This window comes from Dunckerocampus dactyliophorus, chromosome 13, assembly GCF_027744805.1.
Source record: "Dunckerocampus dactyliophorus isolate RoL2022-P2 chromosome 13, RoL_Ddac_1.1, whole genome shotgun sequence".
In the NCBI taxonomy this organism is placed as follows: Eukaryota; Metazoa; Chordata; class Actinopteri; order Syngnathiformes; family Syngnathidae; genus Dunckerocampus; species Dunckerocampus dactyliophorus.
In genome coordinates this window covers 28,288,551-28,302,327 of record NC_072831.1, presented here as the reverse complement: position 1 = coordinate 28,302,327, position 13,777 = coordinate 28,288,551, and the positions used below count along the sequence as shown (strand labels likewise).

Below are 13,777 nucleotides of genomic sequence, written 5' to 3'. Positions count from 1 at the left end.
TCAAAGCAATCGGGAAAATCTCCCTTGAAAGTTACACAAAACCAGCGCTTGATTCAACCAACAGCAGCTGGTTTTGTTGCTTTTTCTTTAGCTTTTTTGCACCCCAAAAGAAGGTGAAGCCTCAACAGTGACAGTTCTGAGAAGAAACGGAATATTTTCCACTCTGTTATGAACAAGAGTGGATATGTTGCATTACTAATCCAAAACAATATTTAATCCACAATACAATCAATATTATAATAGTAATGCAACATATTTGCGCTTGTTGATAATTATCAACATGATCAAAGATTAGTACTAATGCTTTCTTTTTTTCTTTTACAGTGGTTAACTTCTTTTTACACTTGTGAGACCGTTAAGAATGGTACAAAATTCTGCGCCACAAATTGTATTGCTTAGTAATGTTATATAGTGGTTAACTCAATATAGTCAAGAAAATGGTAGTTGTAATAAATAGTGGACTTATTTTTACAGTTGTCTGACAGTCGCTGAGAAAATAACAGGAAATGCATGGCGCAAATTTTGTGACCCCATTTCGAATTCTTTATTTAAAAAGGGTGTTTAAAGAGCATTTTACTGTTTTAATATGCTAAAGCAACGACGGCTAACTTATTTTTGACAGTTAAGAATGTTACAATATGACTGACAACATTGCCTGTGCAGATAAAGGTTTTATGACTGACAGTTTGACCCGAGAACAAACTATTTATATTACTATTATTTCCTATGGAGGAAAGAATATGTGTTGTGTATCTTTTATAAGTGTAACAGTTGGATTTGACGAAAGCGTGGTGTTGAATACGCTCCGTTTCTTCAACACCACATGTGCCAGCCACACCGAACTACAACACCTCTTTTTTAATGACATCTTCGGTGCGCCCCACTGAACAGGCATGACCAATCAACTTTCGTCAAATCCAACTGTTACATGAGTAGTATTTAGTTTCTTTGTTTTTTACTATGACATAAAATGTATATACTACTTTGATACTACAGTGGAACCTTGGTTAGAGTCATTAATTCCACCCGAACCGAAAGGGACGCTATCAATTTTTCTCATAGGAAATCATGTAAACCCAATTAATCTGTTCCAGAAGGCCAAACATGACCACATGATCGCATCTTGTTATTAATACACCGTGTGACTCCAACTGTGTTCTTAATGATTTTTTTTTATCACAGAACGCCCTGAGATTCTAAAACAAAGAACCTAGCTTGCTAACAAAATAGCATGTCTACAACATCATCAGCGGTTGACTTTCAAAAACACGTTTTTATAGATTTACATGCAGTAAACAATTATAAATGGATATACGTGACAAACGAAAGGGATAAATGAACTTTTAAGATTGTTTTTACCTTCCTTGAGAAGTAATTCTTGATGCCAGTGTTCTCAAAGACACAATGTGGCAGTGAGACACCACACGGACACCATTTTCCTGTTTTGCCATGAGTTACTTCTTTTATTCAGTTGTGTTTTTCACCCCAATAACCCAAAACTGAGCCACAGAATGTTTCAAGCACCAGAATTTTGATTTTTTTTTTTTAAAAAAAAACGGAGGAATTACTATTAAATTGAATTGAATTCAAGAAGTAGCTCATGACAACATAGGAAAAAGGTGTTTGGGGTGTGTCTCGGTGCCACATCGGGAACACTCAAGTCAAGAATCACGTCTTCAATGAAGGTAACAGTTTGCTCATTCACCATTGGTTAATTTAGCATTGTCATTTGTCTTTCGGTTATTAGCACGATAGCTTCTTTTTTAGAAGCTAAGGACGTTAAGTCATAAAAAAAACAACATTAAGGGCACAGTTAGACTCATGCCCAACAAGACACACAGCATATTGTATGCTAACTGGAAAAACTACGTAAACCCTTTTTCAACGAAAAACATGCTAACCAGAAGGGACGCTAACCGAGGTTCACTGTATTTAAATATTTGTATATATTTATGGCACAGGTAAACTCATTTTAAATTAATTGTGATTCATTTGGGATTTTTTTCATCTAGAATTGTATTTTTTTAATAAAAGTAAATACAAATACATTTGAAATGTATATTCTTGTATTTTTGTTTAGACTTGAATTTTTTAGGAGACTCGAGAAACTACCAATTTCCATATTTTACATATTTAGTGCTGAGCTTTTCCTACAATCTGCATAGTTATTTTTCGTACAATGTACTTCAGTGCTTACCCTTTTTTTTCTTAACCTTGTGGTTGACTTTTCGTGCAGTTTCCCACTGCTAATTTCATGCAAATTGCAACATGTTGGTTACATTTTTTTTGGAGGCTTGGAGACTACCGTTTTTTGTACTTTACTAATTTAGACCTTGGCTTCTTGTACAAACTGAAAACTTATTTTTTATACAATGCCCTTATAATTTCTTGTTGAAAAGTATTGGTCACAATCATTCAGTGCTTAACATTTTTGGTATTTCTTAATTTTGTGGTTTACGTTTCGTGCAATTTCCTGATTTTGCGCTTAAATTTTTAAAATGATTAAATTATTAATTTTGTGTCTTTAACTTTGATTCATTTTCCTGAAATAAGGGAATTACTAGAGTCATTAAAAAGAGCAAGTTTTTTGTTCTTTTTTTTAAATTTTATTTTACTTTGTATTTTCAATAAATAACTTTCATCATCACAACTGAGCAGAAAAATGTGCACCCAAGAGCCAAGTTCTAACAACTTACACACATCACACACGCACACACAGAAGAAACGAAAATATATTAAAAAGTCAACGTGACAACATTATTTTGTACAGTTTTGTGCCAAAACTATACAGCAGACGTTTGTATATATTATGATATATATATACTGTATGTATGTGTGTGTGTGTGTGTGTGTGTGTATATATATATATATATATATATATATTTGTCAGTCGCTGCGAAAGAACACATTGAAACAACAAGACAAGCACAGAAAGAACATGGCGCGCCTTCTCCGGGGAACAAAACAGCTTGTTTGTGTTTGTAGTAGAATTTGTAATAAAATAGTTCTTCCTACTACCGTCTAGATTCTTTCTAGAAAGGAGAACTAGCATTCTAGAGGGACTACTGTTGTTAAAAATATACTTTTATAGCTTCGAGCCAGGCCTCCTAAGCTTGTTTTGGGAGGACCTGCAGACAGGAAGTAGCTGTAGAAAAATACTTGCTATAATACTTTTTTTTCTTGTTTTCAAAATCGTATCTTATGCACGCACCTCCGCAGTTTGGAGTCTATAAGCTACTTGTACTCGCCTAAATGGAACACTTGGATTTAAAAAAAACAAAAAAGAAAAAAATTATCTCTCTCTTTGCTGAAAGTTAACAAACATGGCCGACTTTGGCTTGGAAAGACGAACAGGAAGAGGGTGCGCATGTTTCCAAAAGTGGGAACTTCCGAAATGTCTGTTTCCTGTGCCAGTGTGCCCTCCTGTAAAGTTTGTCTTACATCAAATGAGCATCTTCTCAACCACAATTTAGTAGGATTTCGTACAAAAGGGTGCTTTCTAATTGGTAAAAATAAAAAAAAAATTGCACTATTAACTTCTTAAACCACGAACAACTTGGTTTTCCTGGCAAAATACAGCCTTTATATAATAGTATGGTATAATAATGCTTCAGGGGAAATGCTAGTGTTGTTTTAAAAAGTTACCTTCCAGGCTGCATTTTTGTACAATTTTTTTGTGAACAATTTGCAAATATGGTACTTGAACGTTCCTCCACACAATAAACGAATTCATTCTTATGAAAACCTTCACATTTATTCTGAGCAGATGCGCCGTGCCTACAATTTGACTGATGACTTTATTTGGTTGTTCACTTTTGTTTAGCTTGGCTACATTTTGTTGGAGCCTAAGAGACTAGCATTTTCTTTTTATTTACTAATTTAATGCTTCGATTTTTGTATGAATTGCAAACTTTGTTTTTGTGCTTAAAATGTTTGGCCTTTCTTAATTTTGTGGTTTACTTTTCACGCGCTTAACTACTTGTGTAAATTCTCATATATATATATTTTTTTTTATACTGTACGTACGGCATAGTTCTTGTTGATCAAACTTCTTTGGAGTCTCTGAGGAAACCATTTTCATAATTTACTAATTTAGTGCCTAGCTTTTTGGACAATTTTCAAAATTATTTTTAGTACAATGTCCTTATTTCTTAATTCTTCTTGGAAAAATACAGGACAAAATTATTCAGAGCTTAACATATTTGTGATTTCTTAATTTTGTGGTTTACTTTTTGTGCAATTTCGTGTTGGTCAAATTTTTTGGGAGACTCGAAAAATTACCATTTTTCATAATTTACTAATTTAGCGCTGAGCTTTTCGTACAATTTGCAAACTTATTTTTCGTACAATGTCCTTAGAATTTATTGTTGAAATACATTGGTCAATATTATTTAGAACTTGCAATTTTTGTGATTTCTAATTTTGGGGTTTACTTTTTTTGCGGTTTCCTAATTTGGTGATTAACTTTTTGTGCAAGTTTTGCTTCTTTTGTCATAAAATGTACTGCAAAATTCTCATGACAACATGTTAGCCAACTTTTTGGGAGACTCAAAAAAATTACCATTTTTCATAATTTACTAATTTAGCGCTGAGCTTTTCGTACAATTTGCAAACTTATTTTTCGTACAATGTCCTTAGAATTTATTGTTGAAATACACTGGTCAAAATTTTTTAGAACCTACAGTTTTTGTGATTTCTTAAGTTTGTGGTTTACTTTTCCTGTGATTTCCTAATTTTTTGATTAACTTTTTGTACAAATTTCTCTTTTTTTTCATAAAATGTACTACAAAGTTCTCATCAGAACCTGTTGGCCAATTGTTGGGAGACTGTGAGACTACAAAAATGATTCTAATTCAGTGTTGAGCGTGTTATACAATTTGCAAACTCATGTTTTCTACAACGTGCTGAGAGATTCTTGTTGAAAAATATGGTATCATTTAAAGAGGGTTGACATTTTTCGTGTTTTCTTCATTTTTTGGTCTACTTTTCTAATTTGATTTCCTAATTTGGTGACTAACTTTTAGTACCAATTTTTTTTTGTCAAAAATGTACTGCAAAATTCTTGTGAGAACTTTTGTTTCACAAACTTTTGGAAAATGTGCTTATTTTTGTGATTTCTTGAATGACTGATGAACTTTTCGTACTTTTTGTAGGATTTACTCATTTGGTGCCCAAGTGTTTGTACAATTTGCCACTGCGGTGCTTACGCTAGGTACACTTTTCACACGATGTCCAGATGAAGTCTTGTGTCAACAAAGTCCAAATTACCCAGAGCCTAACATTTTGTAAATTTAGTGGTTAGCTTTTCATGCGATTTACTAATTTAGCACTAAACTTTTTGTATGATTTCCTACTAAATTGTTGTGAGAGCCTCAGAGTGTGGTGGAAGTCAGGGGGTCCTGTTGTGTGTGGCATGTTGAGCTTGGTTGCATGTTGCGTTTCTGTTGCATCGTCATCAGCACATGCAGGTTGTCATGCATGAAGAGCATGCTCGACACTCAGCAGCACATGTTTACACACAAACACACACACACACGCGCACACAAACACACAAGAAGAAGAAGAAATATGGTCAGGGTTTACAATCCAGCGTCTTTTGTCGTTATTTTTGGCTGAGCTGCGACTGCATTTTCGTCTTTTGGCTGAGTTGGGAGGAGATTAAGGTACACAGGTGGAGTGTGTAAGTGTGTGCTAATGTGTTGTTATGTCGGGGGGTGCGGGGGAGGCGTGAAATGGCTTCACCATGAGGGGGCGCTGTGCTGCACGTGTGTTAATGGACGTGGTGTGAGCAGAGGTAGGGTGGGGGTTGCTGTGTGTCGCGTGGCATCCTTAGATTTAGTGCATTTGACAAATAAGGCTTCCCTTCAAAAAGGGACAGATGCAGCAAAGAGGGGCACAAAAAGGACAAGCTGCAGGGAGGACAAGCACCCCCCCAGCCCCACACACCGAAGAGCAACACGTCCACTCCACTTTGAGTCCGCACAAACTCCGAATTGAGCCTGGCAGCCTTAGCTTATGTGACGTAGCGGCGGGAGTCGATGGTTGGATCACAACGACACTTCACTGTGCATGCGAGGAAGAGGGCGTGGCCACCAGAAAAAGGGGGCGCTCCAGGCAGACGAGCCACATGAGTCCACATGTATGTTTTGGAAAGTAAAAGAGAATAATCTGAAAACATATTTGCTGCTATTTATCAGAAGCCTGGCGAAGGTAAGCACCTGACACCCACCCACAATTGCGCCCGCTACCGGTTCCTGGGGTCCACAAGTCCAAGTGTTGAGCCTTGCGGGTCACCACTGTTTTTACCGCCCTCACATATCCACTAAATACCGGGGGGAGGGGCTGCAACGGAGAGCCACCCCAAATAGTTGGATTACTTGAGCCTTTAGGGCTACTGTAGTTGCTGGGAAGGTCTGAGAATACAGAAGGAAAAAAAATGTCACATGTCCCATATTTGTCGACGAGACCCCCACAGGGACTCTTAAACAGGTAGGGGAGGGGGGCGGCAAGAGAAAACCAACTCTAAGTTGTCTGTTGCAACTCTGATAAGATTTTTTTTCTATTAATATATATCGTTTTTTCAATGTTGAGCCCCAAAAAATTTGCCCCCAGGGTGACTGCCCCCACATACACCAGTTAGGGGTTTTAGGGGGCCACCATTTTTTTTTATTATACCGAAAAGTACATAATTTTTCTACTGCTATTTTCTTTATCCCTTCTTTCAAAATGTGGCCCCAAATTTTGCCCCTGGGATGACAGCCCCCACATGTCAAGTATTTAGCCTCATGGTCCACCGCAGTTTGCGATTAAAAAAAAAAGACAGACAACTAACATGTATTTCTTCATTCCGTTGCAACACTGCTATTTTTTTTCACTATTTTATTTTAATTTTTTATCTTGAGCCCACAAAAGTTTGCCCCCAAGGTGATAGCCCCCATAAACCCAAGTTAGGGGATGCAGGGGGCCACCATAGTTGATGATTTTATTTAAAGTACACCAACAACCAACCACAGTAATTATTCTGCTATGTACTTTTTCCCTTCTTTTAAAATGTGGCCCAAAATTTTGCCCCTGGGATGACCGCCCCCCAAAGTCCAGGTATTTATTCTTACAGACCCCTGATTAAAAAAATATACATACAGACAACTAATATGTATTTCTTCTTTCCATTGCAGCACTAATATGATTTTTTTTTCTCTCCTATTTTATTTTTAGTCTTGCGCCCTCAAAAATGTGGTGACCACCCTCACATACTCAAGTTAAGAGCCTTAGGGGGCCACCATATTTCATGATTTTATTTCAGTTCCACCAATAATTATTCTGCTACTATTTACTTTCTTTCTTTATTTCCCTTCTTTCCAAACGTGGCCCCAAATGTTTGCCCCTGGGATGACCGCCCCCACATGTCCAAGTATTTAGCCGTAGTTCGTCATTTCAAAAAAAAAACATGCAGACAGGATTCTAATATGTTCCTCTTTTTTAGGGTTCTGTCAGTCATGGGCCCTTAGAATCGTCGCCACTTGTGCCCCCCTTGTCCAGGGCCCCGTCCAAAACTACATGTGGACAAAAGGCCACACACTGAGAACACACGTGATCCTTTGGCCTAGATTGGGTGACACAAGAGTTGTAAAGGTTCTAAGGTTCTCAATATTTAGAACGCTGGCTGGAAACTAATGCCGGCATTATTACTAGGGGGGGGTCTGGTTAGGAAAAACAAACTGTAACCAGGAAGCAGCAAGAAAGGCATGCATGCAGAAAAGAGCAGAAAGAACCAAACATGCAGAGAGGAAGGACAAAACAAACGAGACACAAAACAACTCCGAGAAGAAAACGGACGAGGACGACGGACGTGAAAACGCTCACGTTGTGCACAAATTGAGAAACACACCATAACAACATGAAGGCACTAATCGCAAGCACAGTTCCGAGAAGTAATTGTGAGAACACCCCCCATGTTGTCCTCAGTCCTTCCTGGGACAGATGTTTGGGACGTGTGACGAACGCTCGTCTTATGATAAGACGTGTCTTTTTGTGACGGATTGGACTGTTGTTTCATTCCCAGTCAGGCGCTTATCTCTTGATATGTCTACACTTTCCTATCTGTCTTTTTCATGGGGGGCGGGGGGTCTGTGTCATGACCAGTATGAGCTTCCATTTTAGGTGGCGAAAGCAAGCAGTGAAGAAAGGGGGGAGTGTGTGGGAGTGGGAGGGACAATGTAGCCCGAGACACACCGACATGCTGGCATGCATGCACCATCCCGTCACCCGTGCCAACCCACCCCCCGGGGCGCAGACAAGGCAGTACATTCATGATGAGTCCCTCCCCTTCAGAAGTCCATGGGGTCTTCTTCCGCCATGGCCTGGTTAGGGACGCCTCCCCTTTTAACCGGGGTGCCGTCGCTCTCCGGCACCGCCTCAGGGGCGCGTCCCAGGCCCGACCCCGCCTCAGGCGTCTCCCAGGTGTCGCTGGCGGGCGGGTAGAAGTCGTCGTCGAATCCGCAGAAGCCCTCGTCCACGCCTTGGTCGTAGCGCTGGTAGGTGGAGGCGTGCACCTCGTTCTCCCTGGCCGTGATCTCCAAGGTGCTGTTCCACATGCCGTAGCCAAAGTAGATCAGCACACCTGCAACAAAATGAAGCTAGCGTTCAGCCCACCTTCAGTGAGACACAGGAATCTTTTTTTGGCAGGAGCGTGGACTCAGTAGTGAGAGAGCTCTGAAAATGCCCAGTCTTGTACTGGTGGATGGTGGGCCTGTATTCATCTAGTGCTTTTAATTTGATTTGTCTTAGTTTTCACAATACACAATAAATAAGATGAATTAGATCACCACAGGGCCGCACGGTGGCCGAGCGGTTAGCATGTTGGCCACACAGTTCAAATCTCCGTTAGGCATTTCTGTGTGGAGTTTGCATGTTCTCCCCGTGTATGCGTGGGTTTTCTCCGGGTACTCCGGCTTCCTCCCACATTCCAAAAACATGCATGTTAGCTTCATTGGTGACTCTAAATTGTCCATAGGTGTGAATGTGAGTGTGAATGCTTGTTTGTCTATATGTGCCCTGCCATTGGCTGGCAACCAGTCCAGGGTGTACCCCGCCTGTTGCCCAAAGTTAGCTGGGATAGGCTCCACACACTGGCACAGGAAACGGACATTTCGGAAGTTCCCACTTTTGGAAACATGTGCACCTGCTTCCCATTCGTCTTTCCAAGCCAAAGTCGCCATGTTTGTTTGCTTTCAGCAAACAGAGAGATTATTTTATTTTATTTTAAAATTTTTTTAAGTGTTCCATTTAGGCGAGTACAAGTAGCTTATAGACTCCAAACTGCGGAGGTGCGTGCATAAGATACGATTTTGAAAACTAGGAAAAAAAAGTATTATAGCAAGTATTTTTCTACAGCTACTTCCTGTCTGCAGGTCCTCCCAAAACAAGCTTAGGAGGCCTGGCTCGAAGCTATAAAAGTATATTTTTAACAACAGTAGTCCCTCTAGAATGCTAGTTCTCCTTTCTAGATAAAATCTAGATATAAATAAATATGTAAAATATGAAAATTGGTAGTTTTTCGAGTCCTCTAAAAAATTCAAGTCTAAACAAAAATACAAGAATATACATTTAAAATTTATTTGTATTTACTTTTTTTGTATTTACTGTTTACTTATTAAAAAAAATTCTAGAAAAATCCCAAATAAATCACATTTAATTTAAAATGAGTTTACCTGCGCCATAAATATATACGAATATTCCCTTCTGGTTAGCATGGTAGCATGTGCGTATGTTTTGCTGATGTGTTGAAAATCTTTCCCAGTGACTAGCTAGCCTGCTGCTAATGCTATTTTGATTCCTTCTCGTCTTCAGTCATGGTCACATTGACACAAGCCCCCATACACTGTAGCTTGTCCTGGGCTATGCCTGACGGTAACTAGCAGCTCGTAACCCACGCACGTACGGGGAGCACATACAAACTCCACACAGAGATTCCAAACGGAGATTTCAACCCAGATCTTCCAGATCTCGTGACTGTGTGGCCACCATGCTAACCAGCAGGTAATTTTAGGATTTGTGCTTTTGTTCTTTCTCCTTTGTAGAGACTACTAAGGTGGTATTAGCTTATGCTAAGGAAGTTATATTTACAGTTTGGGTGTACATCCCACCAGCAATCTGGTGTTGTAGAGCCCCCTACTGGTGCTTGTGGATATGACGTGTGACAAATGACGCGAACGACTCACCCACGAGACACCAGATGGAGAAGCGTATCCAGGTGATGGCGGACAGTTTGAGCATGAGGTAGATGTTGACCAGCATGGCTGACGCGGGCACGAAGGGCACGCAGGGCGCCATGTAGGGCAGCCGCTTGGGGTTCTCGGGCTGCTGCAGGATGATAATGATGAGCAGGGCGATGAAGACGATGAAGAAGATTAGCAGGAGCAGAGCCCACCAGCGACCTTCACCGATACTGCCCGCTCCTGGAAAAAAATTGCGAGAAACGGGTGAACACCCCGACTCTCATTTTGCAGTATTCCATTCATTTAAAGAGGTGAGTGTGCTTTTACCAAATATGATAAAAGAGCAGAAAGCGAAAATGAAGATGAATAGGAGCAGCACACACACGGTAACGGTCTTCCCCGTGACCGGCGTGGGACGGTCCATCTTCCCCGGTAGTCCCAGTCTTATCCTCAAGGTGTAGTAGCGCGGCCCGATGAGTTTCTTCAAGCGCCGCGTCATCCCGTCCTCCGACTCCTCGGCCTCGATGCCGCTGGTCATGTCCACCGTGCCGTAGTTGGGGTGGCTGGCGGTGTAGGCGTTCTTGTCCGGCTTGCCGATCAGCATCTCGTTGTCACCCAGCGAGGGAAGGTTCTTGGCGCCGCAGGTGTTCGTGGGCAGGCCCCCGTACTCGTCGGCCTCGTTGGTCGGCGAGCAGACGTCCTTCTCGCACTCGGCCAGGACACCTTCTTTCTTCTTCGTGTTCTGCTCCTCGGACAGGAAGTTGACGAAGCCGTGGATGTCGCCCTCGGGCTGGTAGCGCAGCAGCAGCACGCACAGGCTGACCTGCAAACAAAAGCATGAGCGGTTAGCGACGACAACAACGGAGCAGAACAACAGCATGAAAAGACTCATTTTATCCACGAGGAGACTGAGGGCAGGCCACACAAAATGTCACAGATTCAAAATTACAGATTTTTTTTTCTCGTCGTACTAATATGGTATAAATTATTAACGAATAAAGTCAGATCATTTCAAAAATGAAGTTAGAATTACTAACATGAAGAATATCACAACCAAAAAAAGTCAAATTACAAAAGAAAGTCCTAAGAAAACTTACAATATCACCACATAAAAGTCATAAATGAGGGAATACAATTTCAAGATTCAACGGGTAACATTGCATGTCTTTCACACACAACATATTTCTACGCTATTGCACAACTGCAAAAATAAAATCATAATTACGAGAATCAAATCGGAATATTATAGATTGTTTTCTGGTAGTAATGTTATTATTATTATTATTATTATTATTATTATTATTATTATTATTATTATTATTATTATTATTATTATAGCTGTCTGTATTATTATGTATATCATATAAGAATATCACAATCAAAAAAGTAAACTTACGAAAAAAAAGTCTTGATGTTACAAAAATCGAATAGTAATAACAGTAATAGTAGAATAGTATTAATAAAAAAGTTGCACAACGAGGGATATTTCCACACTACCTATGACACAGTTACAAGAATAAAGTCTAAATATTACTGTTTTTTTCTGGCTATATTACAACTTCATAAATTATAAATAAGTCAAATAATTAGGAGAATAAATCATAATTAGGAGAATAAAGCCTAAATATTAGTGATTTCTTTAATGGTTGTATTACGACTAGTGGTACATCGATGAGTGGAGTTATATTGCTATGATCCAACTACATCAATCTGTGTTCAGCACGTTTCCATTCCGGACGACATACAGTGTATCGATCTAACATCACTTCAAAGGTAATCAATGGATTGCATCGATACCAGGAAATGAAGCAGTGGATGTAAGCATGGCAGGCTTTACGTATACGGATGTGTGTTTTTTATCACTTTTAATGATAGAGACGTTCAACGTGAACTCGTGTAACAGTCTGATTTGGCGGAAGTTGATTAGTCATGCGTGTTGAGTGCGGTGCATGGATGACGTCACGTAAAAGCGACGGAGCCGACACATCCTCTCCAAAGAGGACAAGTTGGTGAGTTTTTGTCCTGTAAAGAGCGACTCGAGACGCCCTCCACCTCGGACGCTACACTCAGTTCAGTCCGCCTGTGATGTCGCTTTGTACTGGATTTATACCACATCGAGTCATACGAGTGCTTCCTAAGTTAAGTCCAACTTTAAGCCTTTCAGACTTTCAAACTACTTGCAAAGGTCCGTGGGTCGATCACAGCTTTTGTCTTGACTCAACGTTAAAGTAACAAGAACCAAAGGCACTGTTTCCTGGTATGAAATTTGCTCTAACTTCTTTAATACTCCAGGTAGAGACGTGATAATTCGTTACGGTTAATTACTGATACAGAGAAAGATCAAGACCATAAAAGTAAAACTACGAGAGAAAAAAATCTTACTAAAGTAAAGTCGTATTTTTGGGAGAAAATTCAATTCGATATACAAAATAATATTCCGTGCAGAACAAAGCGATATTTCCACACCATGGTGTGGAAATATCGCTCTTTACAACACAATCGGAATATTACAGATTTTTTTCTGGTAGTTTTACGATGTTATAAATTAATAATTAAGTCAAATAATTATGAGAATAAAGTTGTAACGACCAACATGAAAAAATGTAATGAACAAAAATGTAAAATTACAAAAAAAAAAGCCTTAAAGTTACAAAAATTGTTGTAATTTTTCATAAAATCAAGTCGATACAAGTCGTAATTTTACGTGCCTTTCTTACAGAACAATGAGGTTGAATTAAGGCCGGAATATTACAGATTTTTTTCTCATAGTATTAAGACATTATAAATAAATAATTATGTCAAACAATTACAGGAATAAAGTTGTAATAACTAATAAGAAAAAATATCAAGACCATAAAAGTCAAATTACAAACAGTCTTAAACTTACGAAAATAAAGTCGGATTTTTTGGGGGGAAATCACGTCGTAACATTGCATGCTTGTCAGATTTGTATTAATTATGAACCAATAAATTCATTTGTAATTAAAAGCAATATGAAGGAATACTGGGGGGAAAACATGAAAAGAAAAAGGTGAAGCTACAAAAATAGCCAGATAATAATTCATGTGTGATTTCGGAGCCAAACGGAGCAACAATTGCTTTCAACACAACAGGGCGGGAGAAGTGAGTGTCGATACTAATTGGAAATATTAGTGGACGGTTTTGTCTCACATAAGAATAGAAACACGATCACTGCGCAGCACTGCGGTGACCTGACTGTGGGGCTCCACGGGACACGACCCAGACTCGTATATCAGGACCGCTGACAGGTCCAAGTCTGTTCAGTGTTGGGGGTCTATTCTCACACGCGGCGCCAAGTCGCGACTCTTTAAGGAGGACTATTTTGTTCACTCACTAAAGTGTAGGCCAACAGGGTCCCGATGGACATCATCTCTATCAGGTCCCTGAGACTGACCAGGAGGGACAAGAGCGCTGCCAAGAAGCCCGACACCACGCAGGCCACGGCGGGGGTCTCGGTGTAGGAGGACACGTGGGCCAAGAACCTGCACGTGATGGAAGAGGAGATGAGATTAGGACATTGAGACATTCCAGCAGGAGAC

At 39.8% G+C, this 13,777-nt stretch overlaps 1 protein-coding gene across 1 annotated transcript in view; it reads right to left on the bottom strand.

Annotated features, from left to right (window-relative positions):
- Positions 1-332: 332 nt before the first annotated feature.
- Positions 333-13,777, bottom strand: part of slc7a14a (solute carrier family 7 member 14a) — a 26,390-nt gene continuing 12,945 nt past the window's right edge. The window contains exons 9-12 of the mRNA XM_054795877.1: positions 13,573-13,720; positions 10,545-11,040; positions 10,221-10,457; positions 333-8,620 (exon numbers count right to left, since the gene is read on the bottom strand). Of these exons, the coding sequence (XP_054651852.1) occupies positions 8,328-8,620; positions 10,221-10,457; positions 10,545-11,040; positions 13,573-13,720 (1,174 nt within the window). The 3' untranslated portion in view covers positions 333-8,327. The remainder of the gene's footprint in view (positions 8,621-10,220; positions 10,458-10,544; positions 11,041-13,572; positions 13,721-13,777) is intronic.